At 36.6% G+C, this 24,453-nt stretch overlaps 1 protein-coding gene across 1 annotated transcript; it reads left to right on the plus strand.

Moving 5' to 3' along the window:
* Positions 1–1,922: 1,922 nt before the first annotated feature.
* Positions 1,923–21,492, plus strand: LOC101826855 (killer cell lectin-like receptor 2). The gene is made up of 8 exons (XM_021223626.2): positions 1,923–2,008; positions 3,326–3,492; positions 6,900–6,959; positions 10,573–10,794; positions 13,078–13,220; positions 14,061–14,164; positions 20,357–20,506; positions 20,599–21,492. The coding sequence occupies exons 2-8, from the start codon at positions 3,378–3,380 to the stop codon at positions 20,624–20,626; spliced, it is 822 nt and encodes a 273-aa protein (XP_021079285.1). The 5' UTR covers positions 1,923–2,008; positions 3,326–3,377; the 3' UTR covers positions 20,627–21,492.
* Positions 21,493–24,453: the final 2,961 nt, after the last annotated feature.

The following is a 24,453-nucleotide window of genomic DNA, read 5'->3' on the forward strand; positions in this document are numbered from 1 at the left end:
CTAATGTAAGCATCTTCATTTGAAGACTTTTCTTTACCAGAAACTCGGTGCTCTGTAGTAAACAGATGAATTTGCAGCTGCTGCTTTATTTGGCATCCCGAAAGTCATTGGTATGATTCTGCTTCTTCCTAAACTAAAACACTGGTGTGACTCTGTCTTCACTTTGTTTTTAGTTTCTGGTCACTTTGTTGTCCTTGTTTGTCAAGCACACTGTACGTACCATATCTATTTTGCATTCTGCTATCACAGAGAGGAAGGAAAGGATTTTGAGCATGTGTCACAGACTTGGCCAGAGAGGAGACAAGCAACACTCAAACATGTACGTCTGCTCTGCACTTGCTCGGTGTTCCTCCTGAGGACCACAGCCTCCAATTGAAGACAGAAATCAGAAAAATGTCTCAACAGAATTAACCTTTCTATGAACAGTTTCTTGTGAACGACATTTGTGGTGTTATCTACAACAGCAGTTTCTCACTGCCGTGGACTTGCAGGGTCTTCAGTTTCACTTATAGTCCATTTTATTCTAAAAAAAAACCAACAAAAACAAAACAAACAAATAAAAATACCACCTGTTCTCCCAATATCTTAAGATCTTTTTCCTCTGTCACTAAATATGGCCAACAACAAAGGGGATGACGGATTTATTTTAGCTCACAGTCACTGCAGCATCTTCTCACACTTCATCTCAGAGTGAGTGATGAGCATTTGTACTCAGTCGCTGTCTTCATCTCTATGGTCTGAGATTCCAGCACAGGAAAATGGCATCAACTACAAGGGATGGACCTTCCCACCTCAATTTACCTAGCAAAGATAATACCTCAAAATCTTTTTCAGAGCTAAATCTTACCTAGATAATCTCTGTCCCAAGGCTCTTCTCTGCCTGCTGCTGTCATATCCAAAACACTAACCACCACTCTTAGTGTGACATGGTAGGTAGAGAACCTAGCTTTCTGTGTGTGCTGGTTCATTTCAGTTGCTATACTGCGGTTGCAGCAGTGTGTTGCCATGTATTGTTACATGTAAGTTTTTGTTCATATAAGCCTTATTGAAGCTGTCATAGGCATCACCCCACACACATACAATGGAAACTGATCTAGTAGCATACATATGTCACAGAGAACTGGAGAGGATGAGGCAGGAGAACAGTGAGTTTGAATCTAGACTTTCAGGCCATTATTAGTTATAGAACTTGACCCTGTCTGAAAAATAACCAAGAAGCCAAACTAAGCAACCAAACAAATAAACGAATACTTAAGGAGTGTGCATGTAGCTCATGGTACAGCACTTGGAGGCATGCATAAAACCCCGGGTTTGATTGCCCAGTCACACTGAAATAAAAGAAATGAAATCACCTGATGCAAAAAGATATCAACTTTCATTTTAAATATTATGCGTAGATTAAAAAGTAGCTCAGAACACACCAAGAATACCACAATGGAAATATGATCGTCTTATGGCATTTCTAATACACATTTACTTTCAATAAATACAGTGCAATAAAAGAGTAATATTTCCTTTGAAATAGTAATGTAAGGAAAAATTCCTGAAAATTATTAAAATTTGGAACTGAGGAATTTAGTCATCCCATTTATTCTTTATAACCTGTTATTTATATAGAACTGTTTCAGCCATCTCTTCTAACCAATCTTTTTATAGTTACATTACATTTTAGCCGAAGATATTGGCAGTGTATTCTCTAAATGTATTTTCCTTTAATCCTTTCAGTCACCAAATACTGATTACAAACATGATTCTGCTTCATATGAAGTGGGAATCATTTCAAATGTTGGAATGCATAACTCATGCTTCCTATCTTTCAGCTCTCAAAATACAATTTCCTCTTTTCACTTTGGTTAAGAGGAGGGGCAAAACTTTAACAGCTGAAGTATACAGAAGGGACACTTCTGCTTTTAGTTTTGAGCTTCTGAAGAAATACAGAGCTGGAAAGGACAACTTGCTCCTCATCTTTGGTTCCCTCCATTTGCATTATTACCTGCTTGGGGAATAGGTAACAGTTATTTTGATTTCTGAAGATATCTCTTTCACAGGATACTTATTCTAGAGAAATGCTGTTCAGTTACAAATGGCATACATGACAATGGCATAGATAAGAAAGACGATTGATCATATTAGAACTTTACTAAGTCTGCCTGTGAACATTGGCGTTAAGCTTCAAGAAAGGTATTTTCTCTTGGTGTACTATTATATCCATTTTATGTAATCAAAAACAATGATCAGTAGAATTACTTTGTAATTAGTTCAAGTGGCTTACATAGTTTCTTATGTGCTTGGTAGAATTTTGTAATAGGAAACCATTTTATTTTTAGAGAAGTAGGTTACTTGTAAATGAGTTTAGAAAATTTCATCAATTAAAATGTGTTAGAAGTATTAAACAAGAATAGATTCCATCCACATATTTTTAATATTACCTATTTATTCAGTTGCCCCTTAAAATACTGTTTAATGGAAGAAACAAGGCAAATTATATATACCTCTAATTTAATAATTTGTATATTGATTGCTATCCTAAGAGTGAATAATTTATGAGTATTTATATTGCCTACTGACAAATTATCATTCTTTTTGTTTTTATTTTTTTTAGACAGACACCCTCTCTGCTGTGGTGGCTATTTAGGGATTTGATATTTAGATATTCTGGCCTTAGGGATCCTCCCGCTTGTGACTCTGAGTGCTAGTACAAAAAAGCATGTACCACTGTGGAAATTTTTTATTTTTAAATGGAGTCCTCAAGTAATGTTATACACTACACTGATTTTTGTGGAATATTCACGTCCATGGAATCCTTTGCAATTATAAACACGGGTGTTTTGGCTTTTACTCAGGAAACTTTTATTATTGTAACTTCCAATAGTATTCCTTTCATATAATCCTTTGGATATTGTTTCTGGCATACACTTTGTAAATGTGTCAAAAGACAAAAAGATCATTTTATGTCTACTTGTGTATCACAACTTTTACAAATGCTTTAAAAGCAAAGAGATTTGGTTTTAAGCAAGTTTTGAATTCCCAATATGTTAGTAATACTAATAAATTATGTCAGTTGCTTGGGTATCACCAGTTTTGTCAAGCCCTACTATTACCCAATCCTTTATTTGGCAATTCAGGTTTTTTTTCCCCAATACCTCCCAAAAATCTTTGATGTGACCACTAGTTAAAAATATTTTTCACATCTTTTGGAAACCAGTCACCATCCACACTCTTTACAGTATTCAGATGCTTAAAGGAGTCAATAAATTTCTACCCTGCCTAAACATAAAATTCGAGAATGTTCTAAACTTGTACCTTTAACTTTTTCTTTACCTAGATATCATCCCAAGACATGCTTTTAATTTAAACCTTCATTACTTCCTTTCAAGATGAGTAATCAGGAGGTGACTTATTCAAACTCAAGAGTTTTTGGGTCTTCTTCAGAGGCACAGAATCCAGCCATTCCTGAGGAGACTCGAGGTCCCCAAGAGGTTGGACACAAAGGTGAATGCTTTCCTCTGACTCACTGTACACACAAGATATTGAAAACTGTCCTACCCTTTCTGCTAATTCCCAGCTGGTAATAGAGGACCATGGAGGGAAGAATAAAGATTTGAAATCTTTTTAAAAACTTATCTTTGAGACTGGAAAAAACAATAATTTATTTTGCTTTGTATTAATTCGTTATTGTTGCTATTTTTTGTTGTTGTTCAATTTTTTGAGCCAAGGTCTCAAGTAGCCAAGAATAGTCTTGGCTATGCTGTGTAGCCAAGGGTGGCCTAGAATCCTTAATTTTTCTAGCTCAATATCTCAATTCTTGGGATTATAGGTGTGAGCCGCTTTGCCTGCCTGGAATACATTTTTATGAATTGGAGAAACTATTAAGTTTCAGTTATTTTTATCAAAATACTCCTTTAGAAAGGAGTAACTATAGTCTAAAAGAACCCTGTCTTTTCAGAATGACTACAATCTTAAATAAATTAAATGTATGTGTTAAAAAAAAGTTCTTACTAAAACAAGGTATTCCATGTGTTTCATCAAACTTCAGTGCTAATTATCAGCAACAACAGTAAGGTCAGAAGGGAAGTGTAAATTATTTTCTCTCTATTTCCCTTGCCCTTCAAATATTATCACATATAAACTCTAAAGTGAACACTTTAGCTACATTAGTGTGGTAATAATGAGAGGTGGGACCCTAGAACCCAAGACCTCAATGCACAAGATTAGATATCTTATTTTCCGAGGAAAACAGAATTGATGAACAAGAAAAGAGCTGACTTTTAGAAACTCTTTAAGGATGAAACCTTGCAGAGTTCATAATATTCATACTGCCTCCCAGTTTCTCAAGCCATTGGTTGATACTTCCTTCCTCTTTGTTCTTAGTTTCGAGTACTTGGTGGGTTACTAATTACTGTCTGGAGTTCCCTACCTGCATCTTGCTTATGCCTTCAGTACTTTGTAGGGTGAACCTTTGAAACTGTATGCACCTGGATGAGACAGCCTGAGCTTGTCATTCCAGTTGCTGAATCAGAAAGCCTGAGAGTTCAAGGCTGAATGGGCTAAAATTATCTACTCATAAAGAACTGCTTCTATACATAGGGCATAAACAGAATGGGTGTATATCATCCAGAAATGTAAAACTTTAAGCTTTTCTTTTTACAGATTATTAGAATTTATTAATTACATGACATAATTGGCTTCATTATGACTTTTATATATGCATATAATTTACTGATCATCTTTAATCCATTATTAGTAGATCCTGTTCCCTCTTCCTTCTGTTACCCTTCCAGTACATCCTATCCTTCCATCTTTGACGTAAAGTTTCTCTTATTTACTTTCCATCTAATTATTAGTTACATGTTTGTCTGTTTGTATATATATATACAATTTGTAATTCCATTTGACATTGTTCACATGCATGTGTTTTAATGCTGACCACTTTGTATTAGATATTCACTTATGGGCTCATTTCTAGGAGAGATTTATTTTCTCTCTCAGCCGTTACCAGTTGCCTGCAGTTTCCTGACATGTCCTCTGGTTTTATGGTTGGTCATGTCTTACTTAGGCTATGATATTCTTTTTTTATTTTTCTTTTTTTATTATTTATTTTTAAATTTAAATTTAGACTAGAAACAAGGCTGCTTCACATGTCAGTTCCAGGTCCCTCTCCGTTTCCCTCCCCTCCTCCCATGCCCTCCCCCAATACCCCCAATACCCCCTCATTTCCCCAAGGAAGGTGAGGCCCTCCTTGGGGGTGTCCATAGTCTGTCATTTCATCTATGGCAGGGCCTAGACCCTCCCCCAAGAGTTCATGGTGAGAGTTCATCTCACATTGTTGGATGGGAGTCCAAAGTCCATTTGTATACTCGGGATAAATACTGATCTACTGCCCAAGGCTCAATAGATTACCTAGGCCTCCCCACTGACACTTCCATTCAGGGGGACTTGATCAGTCCCATGCTGGATTCCTAGGCTGATGCCTGGGATTCAAGAGTTAAAACTTGTCAGGTAAGCTGTTTCTGGGGGTTAAACCAGCCCAGTCGTAATCCCTTTGGTCATAAGTCTTCCTTCTCTGTTACTGGCTTTCTGGAGTTCAGCTCAGTGCTTAGCCGTGGGAGTCTGCCTCTTTTTCCATCAGCCACTGAATGAAGGTTCTGTTTCCCAGACTCTCTGGCCATGGGATTGTAGGGTGGCATTCCCCAGATCTATGTGTAAATTCCATATATGAGAGACTACATGCTATGTTTCTCTTTTTGTGACTGCGTTACCTCACTCAGGATGGTTTCTTCTAGTGTCATTCATTTGCCTGCGAATCTCAGGATTCCATTGTTTTTTTCTGCTGAATAGTACTCCATTGTGTAAATGTACCACATTTTCTCTATCTACTCTTCTGTTGAGGGACATCTAGGTTAGTTCCAAGTTCTGGCTATTACAAATAAAGCTGCTATGAACATAGTGGAACAGACATCTTTGTTGTATGAATGGGAATCTTTTGGATATATGCCTAAGAGTGGAGTTGCTGGGTCTTGTGGTAGGTTTATTCCCATTTTTCTGAGGAATCTCCATACTGATTTCCAAAGTGGCTGAACAAGTTGGCACTCCCACCAGCAATGGAGGAGTGTCCCCCTTTCACCACATCCTCTCCAGCATAAATTGTCATTGGTGTTTTTGATTTTAGCCATTTTGACAGGAGTGAGATGGTATCTCAGAGTTGTTTTGATTTGCATTTCCCGGATGGCTAAGGATGTTGAGCACTTTCTCAAGAGCCTTTCAGCCACTTTAGACTCCTCTATTGAAAATTCTCCATTTAGTTCTCCAGTCCACTTTTTAATCAGATCCTTTGGTGTTTTGGAGACTTGCTTCTTGAGTTCTTTGTAAATTTTGGAGATCAACCCTCTGTCAGATGTGGGATTAGTGAATATTTTTTCCCATTCTGTGGGCTGCCTTTTTGTCTTGCTGACTGTGTCCTTTGCCTTACAGAAACTTCTCAGTTTCAGTAGGTCCCATTTAATAATTGTTGATCTCACTGTCTGTGCTACTGGTGTTATGTTCAGGAAGCTGTCTCCACTTCCAATTCGTTCAAGGGTACCACCCACTTTCTCTTCTAAGAGGTTCAGTGTGGCTGGATTTATGTTGAGGTCTTTGATATTCTTGAGATTGCTTGGTTGCAGCTTCCTTTTCATGCATATGTCCTGAATCTCTGTCTTTTACAATCTTTTCATCCTCTCTTCTGAACTGTTCCCCAAACCTAAGGTGTAGGAATGAGTCTGTATTCCAGAATTTTACTTAAATCATTAGAGTTTTCATCCATTTGTTTCATAAAATGCCCCATGGGATGGTCCTGGTGATGGTTCTCTTACCTATTTTGATGTCTTTAGGAGTGTTTAATCTCTTACATCTCATTGCAGTGCCTCTCGCGGTCCTTTGCTTACTTTTGATGATGGCAATCTCAGTGTGGCTGGTATACAGTGAGTAATTCAAATACATAAATAGTGTGCCAATAGGCACTAATTATACCCCAAATATCACACTTTGTACACTATTTTGTAAGTTTTTTTGTTTTCCCTGGACCCCTGAACCCTTGTACATTACAGTGATTCTGGGGCTGCCTTGGACTGTCTTATTCTGTCTTAACTCATGATCATATTCCTTCTGTTAATAGATGTGTTTGTGGTATTCTGCTTTTGAGCTCAGGTGATCTGACGTATACATTCTATAAGGAATAGCTATACTGAACATATTATACCATTTTATGGATTTTTGCCCCAGGTCATATTGAGGGCAGGGTTAAGTGAAAAGACTGAATCTGTACACAAAAGTTAGAAAGAAGTTCTGGAGCCTCAGTTTTATCTTTTATTGATGTCATCACATCCTTAGTTAAAACCACTGATGGGAAGGGCTCCAGCACAGCTGCATATTTGCATGTTCTTATGTCTCCTCCTGTGGGTAGTCCATCTGCTAACTGTGCTACTACTTCATGTTTTGTAGATCAAATGTTCATGGTGTGTTAGGTCTCCCTGAATATTTTACTTAAGTATTTATTTATTAGTTTTGTGTTGGATAAAAACTGAAGTAATCAGAACCTATGGTGCTTCCATAATAATATTATTTAGTTATTTTATCTGTTTTACACTGAAGTTGCAATAGTGACAAATTTATGTTTCTATTCTTATATTGAGTTAACTGAAGTGTTACTTTTTAACTGTAAAAATAGCAATTAAAGTAATGTTATGTTGGTTGTCAGCATGAAACCTTTTTGTCTAATATTAAATTTGATAATTACTTTTCATGGGCTTTATTTTAGATTTGTTACTACTTTTAGTTTTTCAGTATACTCAAGAAAAATACAAACTGCAAAAGACTCTTAACAATCTCCAGGAGTACCTCAGCATGCAAAGTATTGCCTCCTTAATGGAAGAAATAATGAGAAATAAATCAATAGAGTATAAACTCCCTCAACAGAGAATGGAATAGATGCTGTGAGAAAACTGTTTTAGATTGTTTACAGTGCACAGGTACTGGGGATCTTGAATACAGAACTGCTTTATTCTGTATTGTTTCTTCTCCAGAAGCTTTGAAGTCTAATTACCAACTTATTATGCTGGTGCTCTGTAGGTTAATAGTATGGGTTTCCTTATCTCATACGGATTCCCAGACACCTAGAAATTCCTGTTTGGACTAGGAGACTCTTATACTTTCCAGATCCAGTGGCCATTTCCCCACTCCTACTGTTCCCTGGGGATGAATCACAAAAGCCCTGAGCATTCAGGTTGTTTTGATTTATGAGCAAATCCAGGTCTCCAACATTGTTCCTGAAGAACATAAGTTTCCAGTAAGAGTGTATTTACCAAGTATTTATGAAAAAATAGAATAAGGGTGTTTATATGATTGCAGTCATAGATAACAGTGTCTGTGTATTTCCTTATTATTGGTATCAAATAAGTTGCCTGTTTGTGACCAAGATGTTCTCCCTAAATGCACATGGGAGCTTTACCATGGAACCCACAATTGTGAACTTATGTTAATGACCCCATTATTAATGGTAAAAAGATGAAAGTGTGTGTTATGAGAAAACTACTGTACCTTGCATTATGACTGCTTATCTTTAATTGACAGCTTATCGATTATCATGGACACCTGTTCAGGATTTAGAGTTTATAAAGAGCTTTAGCATATGATACCAACTCAGGGTAGGGGTTGACAATCTTCATTATTCAAGAACTAATAATATCTTTAAAACTGGTATATTAAAATATGTGAAAGAAAAACACACCAAAATAATCTTTGAAACATTCCAGATTCATCAAAAATATTTTATGTTATGATTTTAGAATAAAATAATTTTCATATCTAATTTATCATCATTTTGTAATGCTCCTGATTAGAAGGCCAAGGCAGGAATATTGTAAGTTTGAAGACAGTCTAGGCAGTCCAGCAAATTCCAAGCCAACTTGAGCTATGCAGTGCTATGACTTCACAGAACAAAGTCAGAGACAGTTTGTTAATAGATGGTGGCACTTCACCAGATAATCGTATTGAATTGTTATTGCTATACAAACTGTAAGCATTTTAATGCATTAATCTTGTCATACTTGGGGATGTGGGTATGCCCTTGAAGGCATCACCTCAAGCACCAGAACAAACTATCACCTTCGAAAGCTTCCTCATATGTCTCTTATTTCTCTTAAGAAAAGAGCATTTAACATAGATCTCAGCACAACTGAGTGCACAGTTGATTATGGACACTTTGGGCACTGTGCATTAATGTAGATATAGTATTGTGCATCCTTCTTATAACTGCCTCAGTGCTTGTTCTCCACCCCCTCCCCACCCCCAGCCACTGGGATCTTACAGGTCTCTGCTTCTTAGACCTGGGCTCTGATAGAAACCTCATCTGAGTGGAATTATAACGTATGGTCCTGGGCTAGGAATGTTTCACTTTGCATCCTCAAATCCATCCACTCTTCTCTGACAGACTGCCTTGTAAACTTCTGAGAAAGGGAGGGCATTGCAAAGGCCCTGCTCTCTCTTCAGAAATGAATCTGCTCCTAACAGATGCTGTGTGCTGACAGTAAGTGAGCAGTAATCAGGAGTCACCTGGGAGACTCTGATTGAACACTTGGCCACTTAGGTCAGGATCTCTCTTTCCGGGTATAGATGTGAAAGATGGTTTCACTCTGTAGTCCTGGCTGCAGTTTAGTGTTGTGTAATATTTCACTTGTGTTCTGACAAATCAAGCTTGCCTGGAGATGAAGCAAAGAGCTAGTCACTAGATAACCACAGAGGCCAGGCAGTGGTGGCACACTCTGTTAATCCCAGATCTTGGGAGGAGGAAGCAGGAAGATCAGAACTTCAAGGCCATCCTGGTTTACAGGATATTGGAAAAGTCTAAAAGAGAAACAGTACAGGCCAGTGGTAGCTCACACCTTTAATTCCAACACTTGGGAGACTCGTGCCTTTGATCATAGCAGCTGGAAGTTGAACTCTTTGATCCCAGCACATGAGAGGCCTCACCCTTTCTGAGACTGTGAATCCTTTGTGAACATTCATTGGTCCTCATACTACATTAAAGACATGGTTATGTAAAAACACTAGATGTGTACAGAGATGTTAAAACTTCAGTCTTATTGGATTGCTTCACATCTTTGGAGGAAATCACTCCTAGACTGTGCTAAAACATAACTAGATATCCGGCTATCATGCTTTCCATAAGGTCCTTTGAGAATTGTGCCTTATTTTTTGATGCTTCTTACTGTAGATTTCCAGGGCATGTTAAGTGTTTGCTGAATATTTTATTTAGATATTTATTTGGAAGTATTGGTCTGTTAAAAATGAAGCAATTAGAAGATATGTAATTTCCACCATAATTTTATTCAGCTGTATCATATACTTCACACTGAATTTGAAGATAGAAATTCATGTTTCCATTTTAATAGTGAGTTAATTGAAGTGTTTCTTTCTAAATGTCAAAGTAACAATAAAAATAATGATATGTCAACATGGGCTTTCTCTTTTATCTTTAATTTCAATATTTATAACTTATGAGCATTTTTGGTGTTATATGTCTGCTATTAATTTTAGTTTTTCAGTACAGACAAGAGAAACATAATCAGGAGAAGATTATAAACAACCTCTACCAAAAATATTACAGCATTAAAAATGACAGCTACTTAAAAGAACAAAATTTTAATAATAAGTCTACAGAGTGTGATGCCCTCAAAGATCGTCTGAACTCTGTCAACAGAGAATGGAAGACATGCTATGGGGAAACTAAGATTGTTTTAGATTGCATACAGCGCACAGGTATGGAGATCTTGAAAAAAGAATTGCGTTATTCTGTATTGCTTCTCACTAAACTTTGAAGCTCATTTAGCAGGTTATGATGGGGTTCCCTTACTTAATGTAGGGGCCTGGAATCCCAGATATTCCTGTCTGATTTAGGAGAATCTTATAGTTTCTGGAATTTCAGTGACCATTCTGGCTCCTAACGCCCCTAGGGGATGGAAAATCAAGTCAGCACCCATAAGAATTCAGGTTGTTTTGGTACATGAGCAAATCCAAGTCTCCAAATTTGTTGCTGACAGAAAATGGAAATTTCCAGTAAGAGTCTTTTTATCAAATATTCATGCTAAACACTCAGGATATATATATATAATCATAAAAATGTGTGTGTGTTTTCCTTCTCCCTTGGTTTCAAATAGTAGGCCTTTCTCTAATGAAGGTATCCCTCCTGCACTGCACATGGGAGCTTCCTTGTGGTGCCTACACTCATTAATTTCAATTACTGACACTGTTGATGATGCAGAAAAGATGAAATGTCAAGTGTTACAAGGTACCTTTCTTACTTTGCACCATGACTTATTGGCATAGCTTGTCAATATTTATTTAATATGTGCTCGTGGTTTATGGGTTACAAAGAGAATTTATTTATTTGTATTTATTTATTTATTTATTTTTCAGTTTAAATTTAGATAAAAAACAAGGTTGCTTCACAAGTCAGTTCCAGGGCCCTCTCCCTTTCCCTCCCCTCCTCCCTTGCCCTCCTCCCAACCCCCCCATTATCCCCTCATTTCCCCAGAGAGGGTGAGGCCCTCCATGGGGGTGTCAGGGATCATTTCTATAGTTCGTTACAAAGAAAATTTATATGATCTCACTGTGCTGTGATAGTAGGAATTTACAGTCTTCATTCAGCAAGGACTAATATTATCTTTAAAACTGTCAGTTTATAAAGTATATAACAGGAAAAGTAAAATAAAAATCTCCAAAAATAAATTTTGGAACATTCCAGACTCATGAAATAATTTTTGTGTTATGATTTTGGAATAAAATAATTGTCATTATTCAATGGTAGAATAATGCTGTAATACATGTATTTAGGAGTCTGAGGCAGGAGGGTTGCAAATTTAAGGAGAGTCTAGGCAGCCTAGTAAATTACAGGTTTGCCTGAGCTACACTGTGATACATCTTCACAAAAAAACAAAGGTTGGACATAAAGTTCATTGATAGACCATGGCCATCCCCAACACCTCCCCAAACTAAATAATTACACTGAGATGTTGCTACACAAATCGTATGCATTTAAATGTACTCAACCTAAAACATCTGGGCATGTGGCCATACATTGGAGGCATTACCACAGTCAAAAGAACAAATCATTACCTTCAAAACCGTCTTCATGTGTCTGCTAAGGTAAGAAATTTAAGAGAGACCACAGCACAGCTCTAAGTGTACAGCAGCATGTGGACCACTGTGTGTACTGAGCATTACTCCAGACCTCCTAGAATTCCATCATCTGTGTAACTGCCTCTGAGCAGGAAGTGCTCATTTTCTTTCCTTCCAACTCTTGGTAATTTACAACCCTTTGCTTTGTAAAACTGGGCTGTGTTAGAAACCTCTTCTGAGCGGAATCAAAGTATGGTCCTGGGCCTGGCTTGTTTCACTTTGCATACTATCCAATTCACTCATGCATCTCTGAGGGATTTTCTTGAATACTTCAAACGAAGACAAAAGATTGAAAAGACCCTGCTGCCTCTTTAGTAATGAGTCTCCTAACAAATGTATCCTGACACTAAGTGAGCAGCAGGCAGGAGTACCTTGGGAAATGACTCTTACTGCACATTTGGTCACATTGGACAGGCTCTCCGTTTAGCATGTTTGGATGTCAGATATGGCTTCATTCTGCAGCCTAGGCTGACTTGGAACTCACTGTATAGCCCAACATGTCCTGGATTTCACTACTCAGCCAAGGATGGCCTCACACTGGTGGTGATCCTCCTGACTTACTCTGGGGAGTGCTAGGGTTACATTCATAAAACATGACTACCAAGGCTACTTCCCTTTAAAGGCTAAGTAGCCTTCCACTGTGTGTATTGCTACATTTTCTCTACTTTTTCACCAGGAAAGAACACTAGAGTTGTTTTCATTATCTCTATTGTGATAAACAATGCTGCATAGACCATGGGGTCTTTCAGCATTCTAGAATCTCAATTTCTAAGAGCCATGCGATTATATGGGCTTAATAATATATTTTTCTGATAACAAAGTACCAGGAAACAAGAATTTTCACCATTCCCTTTTCTGTTGTAGGCAAACATGTTGAAGGACACTGGTTTTGCTGTGGCAAAAAATGTTATTATTTCATCATGGATAATAAACGCTGGCATGGATGTAAACAGACCTGCAGGGACTGCAGCTTATCCCTTTTGAAGATAGAGGATGATGATGAGCTGGTACCATAGACTCTTATATGCTTCTTTATTCTTAGATTCCCTCGCTAACAACTGGAAAATGAAATTTGAGCCTAGGCAGGTGTTTCTTTCAGGGGTTGGTTGTTGGTAGTTTTCCTGTAATGCAAGAAAAATTCATGCAAACTTACAGGACAAAATAATTTTTAATGTTTATACAGTAATTATAATTAAATTTAAGCCTGTATTCTGTATAGTCTGATATTTAATGAGATATCATGCCACTTGGATGTTACATGTTGGATGCACAAAATGCTGTCTTAATGAAGTTCTGTCATTTTGGGTCTGAACTACATCATGGCGTCCTCTCTGGAGAATGGAACTTACATTCACAGATTTTCACGTAGGAATTTTCATCTTAATGAATTTACTTTGAAGCCAGGGGACCATTTATGATGAACAATTCCCACATGCTTATGTCATGTTTTTGGAGAAATTATTTGAATAATTTTATAAAATGTCAGAAAGTATTTAATGAGCTAATGTGTAGTATATGCTTGGGAACCTGATGCAGGAAGATTGTGAGTTAAAGATTAGCCTTGCATATACACTGAGACTTTGTCTAAGAAATACAGTTAAGATAATTTAATGAATTGAGCATCACTGGACACTTGAAGTTTTCATATTAAATAACTTATGAAACTGACATTGGTTTTGACATAAATGAGCTACTAGTGAGAAACCACTTTAGAAAATGAACATTGAGGGACTGAGGGGCAGAGGGACAGGACAGCAGAGAATTAACACGGTAATAGCTGGGAATTATTCTGGTCATTTTTTTCTCACCAAACAGAACTATTATAAGATGTGTCATTTCCTTTACAGATATTCCTTAAGTCCCAACTTCATCCAAAGAGTTACTGGATTGGATTGTCATATGATAGGAAGGAAAAAGAATGGGAATGGATTGACGATGGCCCATCTAAACTGTGAGTTTCCTGAACCCCCACACTCTCACACTGGTTTAGGAGGTGGGAGGGTGGTGTGCAAAGGTTTTTCTCTCATTTCACAAGGCTCTCCTCAGTTTCTGTGGATTTCAGAGGTAAGGACAAGATGCGCAGGGAAGTGTCTCAGCAAGTGTAGGCAGGGAAGAGAAATGGTCTAGAAGTTGACTGCTAATGATGGAATACTGAACACAGCTCAGGATGGTGTATTCTCATTTGCACAAGGCACACACACACACACACACACACACACACACACACACAAACATAAAGTCAATGGAACATCCTGGTAAACATATTGAGTATGAGTATTTCAGACATTCACTTAACTTGTTTCTGTAGTTATTTATATAACTATTTATAAATAGAAGAAATGTTTATATACATTAATGTATATATCTACTTTCCATTTCAAGGTGTTGTAAAAAACCTAACGTTTATGTTCATTTCTGAGGTGCTAGAAAACTGTTCATTGATGTTCTTTATTAATAATGTTTCTTTTTCTGGAAATATATTGAAAATGTATGTGACTTGTAGTCACACATGCTTTTAATCCCAGGACATGGTAGGCAGAGGCAGTGGGTTCTCTGAGTTCAAGGTCAGCTTGGTATGCTGAGTGAGTTCCAGGACAACCAGAGTTGCACGGAGAAACCCTGTCTTGAAAGACCATCTATTGTTGATTGTTTTACTCTTTTGGGCTCTTTACTGTTTGGGGTGGCCCTCTACCCACCTAACAAATAAATAACACACGTGGAGTTTTAATTATATTTTTCCAAAGAATATATTTTAATCAGGCTTTCCACCAATAAATCCTCTGTGATCCTCCCCACCTCCCTACACATCTAACTTCGTGTTTTCTAAACTCACTATGTCCCCAAACAAAAACAAAACAAAAAGTGAAAAATCAAATTAAACAAAATACCAATAAAAGAAAAATACTAAAAATAAACCAACAAACAACAACAACTACAAAACAACAACTGCAAATCACTGCGGAAACTGTTCTCTGTTGCACAACTGTGAGCTTACTATCTAGTGAATTTCCATAAGATCTTTTCATACATTCTTCCCATAGGTCAGTCCACACTTTATCCTCTCTGGTTCCGTAACCTGCAGTACTCATCCACATTTGATCTTTTAGTTCTCAGAATACCCTCTACTTTCCTATTCATATTTATCATTCTTCCTGATGGTTAATGTTGTTAGAAATACTAAATATTGAAATTTCTCCCTAGGAATATCATGCTTAAATAATTTTGTTATCTAGTTGTGTTTTTCAGTTACCATTTGTATCAATTAGGATTCATTTTAATTTTTATTGTTTTGACATAGGGATTTATTCAGCCAGGCTCCATCTTGAAAGTGTTGAGATTAAAGGCATGTGTGACTTTTCCTGCTGTTTTTCTCTTGAAAGATATCAACCATTTGTATTTTACATGTGCTAGAAGATAATCCTAGTGTCTCAAGTTCATCTCTGTCTCTCTATGGTCTTATACATGACTGTAGCACAAATAATAAAAATCAAGAGGCAGATGTTAGGATAAAGCTAAAGATCAGAAAACAGCAGCCAAGTCACTAGACTGTTCTTACCTCTACCAAGGTTGAGATCAAAGCAGGTGATCCTGATGTCAGCGTCTCTTCAGAGTGACTTAGCTCCTGCCTACTTCTGTCTTATATTCCTCTCTAGTGCTAGGATTAAAGGCAAACACCACCACTGCCCAGTTTCTGTGACTAACTAGTATGTCTACTTAGATTTAAGATGTGTGCCACCACTGCCTGGTCTCTATGGCTAGCTAGTGTGGCTAGTTTTGCACTCTGATCTTCATGCAAACTTCATTTGCTAGAATATAAACAAAATATCACCACATTTCACATTTTTGTCTAAAATAAAAAAGGAGTTTATAACTAATATAAGAAAAACTATATATAATAATTACAATAACAGCACACAATATACAGCCAATAATACAACAACAATTGCACATTGTACATTTGCAATTGACAAATTCAAAGAAAGCATTCCATATCTACCCCCTCTTGGAGTGTCCACAAGGTTGTACCTAATTCACTTTTTATTCTAATTTATGTTACATAGAGAAAATATTCCATTATCTGTCTATATTGATGAGTCCACACAGATGTACCTAATTCACTTTTTATTCTAATTTGTATTATAAAATTATCTTTTAATGTCTCTCAACCTTTTGCACTTTACACCTTTTCAGTGAGTTTCTTTTCTGAGTCTGGTAAACAAGGAAAACTATTACTATCTAATATTCAACTCCCTCAGAGGCTGGAGAATGAAATACTATCTACGGAGTAAGCAGGAAATGCAAGCAATGAACTTCCACAGAAAATGTGTGAAATAACAGAAACAGCTAGCTGCATGGACAGTCCCCCAAGGTTCTCCAGCAGCCTGTGGAATCCCTCTTTGGCCTAAAGGCCTCCAATATTTGACAGGCTTTTTATGAAGCAGGATTTTTGATGTATTGTCCTGCTTTGTCTTGGCAAGGTTTGTCAGTCACTCTCTTTTGACTGCTTGTCCAATAGGGATAGCATATTGTCAGAAGTCAAGGCAAGGGCACTTTTGCCACAAAGAAAGTAAATTCCATGTGAAGTTTCTTTGATGCCCATCATTTTCTCTGAAGTAGATTGGTGCTGCCAGGAGCAGACTTGTCCCATTGCAATAAAAAACCTATGTTATATATATTATGTCTTAAATGCTATATTCTGTAGATGTCTGAAGTGTTTGAAGAAGACTTGTCTATCTAAAATATATTTCTTTTTGATCTTGAAAACAAACCTAATGTGACTACAAGTTTGATTACAATAGGTGACAAATTACCAAATGTATTTCTTTATTGTCCTATATAGTTGGTAATAATAACTTTCAAGAACTAGAAATTTGCATTTCGTTGTTAAATGAGCTGTATAGGTTCAATACCCTGAACAATATTAGAAACATGTACAGTATGTTTTAACAACATTCATCTCAAATTTGTTTCAACATATAAAATTTGAAAACAATATACAAAAATCCAATCCAATATAAAATATTTAAAACCAGAGGTTGCCTTTAAAAGTACATTCAGTAATCTATTTTTATCTTATATCTATATCCTCCCTTTTTTCTTTTCAGATTAGATATAATAATCTACCTACCTTTTATCATATCTATATCTATATCTATATATATATATATATACCCATTTTTTCTTTTCAAAAAGAACCTTGAATCTAATCCCCCTTGTTTAGCCTTTTTCCTGATCAGTAGCACTAACAACTTGTGGCAAATCCCCCTAAACAATGATAAATATCCATAATCCAATGAAAGATCAAAAAACCAAATATCCCACCTCTTGGGAATATGGACATCATGCTGTTAAATTTGTATCCTGCTGTCTTGGGGAAGCAACATCGTTAAGGGATCCTGAAAAGAAAAAAATTGAGTTAATGTCAAGTCCTTGGTGAGGTAGCTGTATCATTTGTCATCCAGTTGTCCAGTTTCTGCATAATGGGAAATTGGAGGTCTTGTCTCAAGTCTTAACTAGAGTACTTTGTGAAGCTAGATCATCTCAGCTAGCCACCTCAAAATTGTTCTGAGCATATTGTAGGTCAAAGATGATCTTTAGTTGTTGTTTTTCAGCTTAGTGGTATTATCATTGTGGGGTCCTATCATCCTTTTGGGGACTTCACAGGTCATTGTTAGGCATGGAGATTCAAACCTGAAATCATGTACAGGATGGTGAATTAAGCCTTTTTGTAGAATTAATTAGTATTCTATATGACCATTAAAATTTATAAGATTAATATATACTAACATATACTAATCTTATAAATTTTGGGAAAATATTTATTCATTAACAAAAGTTGTTTCTGGGCTGTGGTGGTGCATGCCTTCAATCCCTGAACTCAGGAGGCAGATCTCTGTGAGTTCACGGCCAGCCTCACCTATAGAGCAAGTTGCAGGAATGGCCCCAAAGTTACACACAGAAACTTTGTCTTAAAAAAAACAAAGAAGAACAAGAACAAGAACAAGGAGGAGGAGGAAGAGGAGAAGAAGGAGGAGGAAGAGGAGGAGGAGAAGAAGAAGAAGAAGAAGAAGAAGAAGAAGAAGAAGAAGAAGAAGAAGAAGAAGAAGAAGAAGAAGAAGAAGAAGAAGAAGAAGAAGACGGCAGGAAAAAGCTGTTAAAGAGGAAACAAAATACTTGCTTTTCTTCTTATATCAGGTGTATCTTCTGACATAAGAAAGGGATTTTGGATTTTACTTTAACAAATATGTTTGAGTTTAGAAGGAGAGAGCCACACTCCATCTCCAAAGCCAGTTTTAATCTTTAATTGGAATGGGACTACAAAATTACCATTTGTATTACATGTTTGTAGAGAAGAATGGAAACAAATATTTGGGAAGATTTATGAAATTTTACCCTGTTGTAAATGTGATATACCAATCAGTCAATTTACTCTTTTTCTTGGTACATTATTTTTGGATGATTTGTCCTTTTTCTTCAGATGTCTCATTTTCCCAGTAGTCTTCCAACTCCTTATCTGGATACCTTTATTCTCCTGAAAAGACAAAAACAAAACAATTCTCCAACCCTTATTTTGGTGAGATTATCTTTTGGCAAATTATATCTGATCAAATGAAAAACACTTGTTAGTTTTATAGGTTACTTTAGATTAAATGGCCATGAGGCTTGATGAACTATCATCTCTTCTAATTAAGGGGTTTCTCCCAAAAAATAAAAAGATATCTTTTTTGCTCAAATCAAATCTTTAACAATTTTGATTGTACGCATAGCTTTTCTTCTCATGTGGAAGCAAAAGCAAAAGCCCTTCTCCAACAACATATTTCCTGGTTTCCATTCTAAGGTCAACACATCTTTAAAGTATACTGGCTAATTTAATTCTGCAGTTTTTTCTATTATTCAATGTCTCTCTGCAGCTGTGATTCCTTTCCCATTAGCATTTAGAAAATTCAAAGTTAATAAAGCATTATGCAGTCTATTTTTGGGTATCTTTATTATCCCTTTCTGTTTATTTAGCACAGCCTTTAGAGTTTGGTTTGAGCTTTCTATAACTGCTGGCTCTGTCAGGGAAGTCAAACAATCACCATGTTTCAGTCAAGACTAATTAACTCTCAGGAGCGGGAACAAAGAGGAAAACAACCAAAGCAGTAGTCACAAACTCTTGTCTGTGACTGTATTCCAACTCTCAGCTTTCTTTTTAAAACACAAGAATAGGAGACCCTGCCCTATGTGACACACATTTGTTATCTTTTTATCTGTAGTTATTGCAAAAAGTATCATAGGGAAAAATTGTTCAAACTTATAACCTAGTGATACTGAACTGTATGTTACTTGAGGATAAAAAACTAACAGTGTGCAACAGACAAGGGATTGAGCTGTAATCAAGAGACCATTTCTATTTTGCATCTTCATTTCACTTTTTATTCCTGTTTGAATGTATGTACATTTTTTTCTTTTTTAAAATTATTTTAATTTTAAATAGCTTGTTTTACATGTCAATTTCAGTTCCCTCTCCCTCCCCTCCTTCCACACCCCCCCCGCCATTCTCCCCAGCCTCCCACACTTTTGTCAATTCCTTCCACATATGGGATATCTAGAGTCTGTCATTTCACTCAGGGTAGGGTCCAGGCACTCCCCTAAGAGTCCAGGCTGAGAGAGCATCCCTCTTTGTGTTATGGACACACGAAATCTGTTTGTGTGCCAGGGATAAACACTGATCCACTGCTCAGGGCCCCATAGGTTGCCCAGGCCTCCTCACTGACTCTCACATTCGGGGGTCTGGATCAGTCCCATGCTGGCCTCCCAGCTGTCAGTCTGGGGTCCAAGAGCTCTCCCCTGCATTTGTGTGCAAATGTCACACAGAACATGTGTAGTTAGATGGTAGTTGAAGGAGGCATTTTTATCTTTTCATTGTGTGGCATCTGAGGTCTGAAATCATGTTGTCAGGTTTGGTGACAGAGGCCTCTATTTGGTGAGTCATGTTGTTGGCCCAAGGCCATTTTTTATGACTTGAGAGAAAATGAAAAACTCTTAATGATACTCCTATTTTTAATTCTACATTCTGTAATTTTTGGTCAATAGATTTTGTTAAAAATCATGGTCTACATTCAGATGTAAATAACTGCCCATTATATTTTTTGTTTTATAGTGATTTGACATGGCTGAAATCAGTACACGATACAGGAGACTGTGCATTTCTCAATTCAAAAGGTGTACATGATGAGGACTGTGGTAAAACCCATGGCTGCATATGTGAAAAGAGAGTGGAGAAATTCCCTGGTTCAGTGTGTATTGTAAGGTAAAGATGTGCAGGAAGGTAAAAATGGAGATCTGTGTTTTGTTTCCTGTGATGATTTGTAATGAGTTAACAACTGAATATTTTATTCACAGGTCTGAGTTGGCTGTGCAAGTTGAGTGAGGAGCTGGAAAGGGAAGATATTCTTCTGAAATCTGACTTAATAGATTGGAAGCCAACTTCCTTGCAAGTACACAGAACAGCTGTGTCTGGAGAACAGAGCCCTTTGCTCCTAGCCCTGAGGAAACACTTTTATGAATGAGGCACAGAACCAAACACAAACCCTGATAATAGTACACATATCTCATCATTACTAGGACAAATCATTTCTATGACTTTGACAGCATAAATAACTATTTCTCTTTCTTTCTTAATTGGTTGTTTAGCATTTGATATTTTTGCAGGTAAAAGTATTTATCTTTAAAAAGCATTTATTTTCTGTAAAATATAATTTCAGACTTGATGAAGTTGCCAAACTAGCTCAATGATCCCATGTAACCTTCTGTAGTCCAAATGTTCTAACCCCACTTCTTTGATCTGTTTGATGATAAGTTGAAACCCCATAGATACTAATTTAAGATGGATATGGTGTCTCAGTCTTATAATTGTATATATGCATGAGTTTGATGGCTGTGTAACCTACATAGTTAAATTTTTGGCCATCAACTGCTATAGAGATTCTGCTTCATGAAACCTAATAATCATGATAGTGATAATAATATTAATAAACTCTGAATAAATACTTTCTAAAGAGAAGCAATTTCTTTCACAACATCATACTGAGATAAATGAAACTCAAGAAATGTAGTATTGATATAGTAGTATGTTCTAATCTATAATCCATATTCATATTTGTCATTTTCTGAATTATATCACTGTTGATATTTTCCTATGGTTAGGACCATGCAATGATTTCATTTGTAATGTTCTTTAGTCCTGAAATGGTTACTGACTTATGTTTTTTTCAACATTAAAATGGTAAAATACTGGTGTTGGAGTATGTGTGTGTGTAATATAATGTTCCCACTGTAAATCATTAGAAATATGCACATTTTAACAAATATGTACACCATTGAGAAGAGTTTTGTGTCAACATGACACAAGCTAGAGTCATCTGAAAATTGGGACCCTCAATTGAGAAAGTGTATACATAAGTTCTGGCTATAGGCAAGATTATAGGGCATTCGTTATTGATGTGTGAAAGCCCAGACCAGTATGCATATTACCGTCTGTGGGCTTGTGGTCCTGGTTCCTGTAAGGAAGCAGTCTGAGCAAGCCATGAGGAGCTCCCAGAAAGATGCACTGCTCCATGGCCTATGAATCAGCTTCTGCCTGCATCTTCCTGACCTCCTGCAGTGAAGGACTGTGATGTAGAAATGTAAACAAAATAGTTCCTTTCCTCCCCAAGTTGTTTTGGTCATAGTGTCTCATCATAGCAATAGAAAACCTAACTAAGAAAGCCATCAAACCCCAACAAGGCTAGTAAGTATCTCCCAAAAGTTCTGTTCTGTTCCTCAAGAACCCCACCTGGCAACAGGCAAGCAGAAACATGCTCTTATGTACTGTAAGTTTGTGTGGCCTAGTCCCAAGTCCATATACAATGCACAGATTTGCATTTGGCTCCATTTTCTCTGATTATTATCATTATTATTATATATCATCATCATCACTATTTTAGATCACTCATGCTTTTTCCATAGATCAGTTGTTCAAACTTCTTACTAAAAAGCACATTCATATTACACAAATAACCATATTTCATCTTTCACTTGTGAACACATGGTATTCTTCTAAGTTTTAACAATTATGAATAAAGTTGTCATGTAAATGTAACTCATTTTATGAAGGTACATTTTACTTTTTAAGTAAAAATTTAGAACTTTCATAACAAAATCCCCATGCTAAGTGAAGTTTCATTTAACAAGGATCTAGCGTATTTCACATGGCTTGCATCATCTTATTTTCTCTGAAACATGGGAGTGTTCCCTTTGCCTCTGGTCTCTGACAACACTTGATACTATCAATAATTAGGATTTTTACCATTGTGGTGAATTGGAGAATTCTTGTTTCTCTAAGATCTAAATGATACCAACCATCTTTTCAAGTACTTATTGGTCAGCATATATTTTTCTTTGTGAAATATCTGCCTATATTTGGCCAGCTATTATTGAAATTATCTGTCTTCTAGTTGTAACATTGTAAGATATTTTTGTGTAGATAATTTGGATGCAAAGCCTTTGATAGATATATATGTTATAATATTTTCCTATTGTCTTGTCTAAATGTTCTGAAATATACCATTCAATATAGAAAATTTAACATTTTAGAGAAATTTGATATGGTGGAACAATCTTTTTCACACTATGAATACATTTTACTCTCATTGACTGTTAAAAAGATGACTGTCTTATAGCTGGGTAGGAGAAGGTTAGGTGGGAATACCAGACTAAGAGAATGCTGGGAGGAAGAAGGGCAGAGTCATGGAAGTTAGAGGAGTAGCCTGCCAGGGGCAGAGGAAGCATAACAGGCCAGAGAAGTAAATGCCACAAGTCTTTGGGCAGCACATAGATTAATAGAAATTGATTAATTTAAGTTGTGAGAGATACTCAGTAATAAGCCTGACCAATTGACTGGGCATTTATAATTAATAGTAAGACTCATGGTTATTTGGGACAGGTACCCAAACATCTAGCACTTATAGTCACATAAGTCTCAAGAAAACTTAAAAAGACTCTAAGAACACAAAAACCAGAGCCACACTTGATTTCCTACTCATGTCTCTTGTGTTGGTTACAGTAAGGAGATGCATCTCCTACGAGATGCCTGTAGGAGGAGTGAGCAGTCAGCCAACATGAACTACCACCACATACTAAGCTAAGCTACACTAGTGGCAGCTGATGTACAAGTTTAAGATTTGTCTAATTTGATCAAAAACAATAAAGATGTTGTGGGGGAAGTCCTTCTGTGTATATGTTTGTCTTATTGGTTGGTAAATACAGCACTGTTGGCCAATAGGGAAGCAAAATAGTTGGGACTAGGAGTCGTGCAGGATTCTGGGAAATGTAGTCAAGAGTGGAAAGTCGCCATGTGATCCCAGGAAGAGAGGATGCATGAGGCTGGTGTCCTCAGTAAGATAAAACCTTATACACACACACGCGTGCACACACACACACACACACACACACATATATACATGTCTATATATATATATATATGTACATATATACATAAGTTATTATGGTTAATACTTAAGACAGAATTAGCCAATGAGAAGCCCTGGATATTGGCTTACAGCATTGTAACTAACAGATTCTCTGTGTGTTATTTGGGGTTGATGCTGCTCTGGGACCAGGCTGCTGGAAGATTGCTCATTACAAAAGACAGATCCAGATGAAAAATAAAACCCCCTAAATGGGTTACAATATGTTTAAATATATATATAGGCTTGGGAGAGAAAAGAGAAAGGGTAGAGGCCATCATAGATTAAAAACTAAATTATAAATACTAAAGTCCTTAAAAAAGGAATAGAGTAATAAAAAGTAAAGTAAGTCACATAAAGAATACACAGTCTGCATTCTGTGTGTTACTCTATTGTCTGTAAATTTTCTGATTGCTAATGAAGTCATGACAGCTGATAAAACACACTGGATTATGAAACCTGCTGGATGAAACCAATCTATATATTTGATAAACTGTCGTGACTTCAAAATCAAAGTTAGGAGATATGTTACTTTGGGGCACAGACTATGCTTTTATTTCCACAGGAAATGATAGACTATATATTCATTCCAAGAGATGATGGATTAGCTTTGATTGAGGAAAACCTCCCTGATAATCCTGGATGGAAGAATAAAGAAATAAGCCCGAAGAACTATAAGGCACATGATGTATATTTTACCTGCTCAAATATAAAATAAAAAAAATCAGCTTTGGATGATTTGTGTACAGTA

The sequence above is a fragment of the Mesocricetus auratus genome, unplaced genomic scaffold (genome assembly GCF_017639785.1).
Source record: "Mesocricetus auratus isolate SY011 unplaced genomic scaffold, BCM_Maur_2.0 Super-Scaffold_100001, whole genome shotgun sequence".
NCBI lineage: Eukaryota > Metazoa > Chordata > Mammalia > Rodentia > Cricetidae > Mesocricetus > Mesocricetus auratus.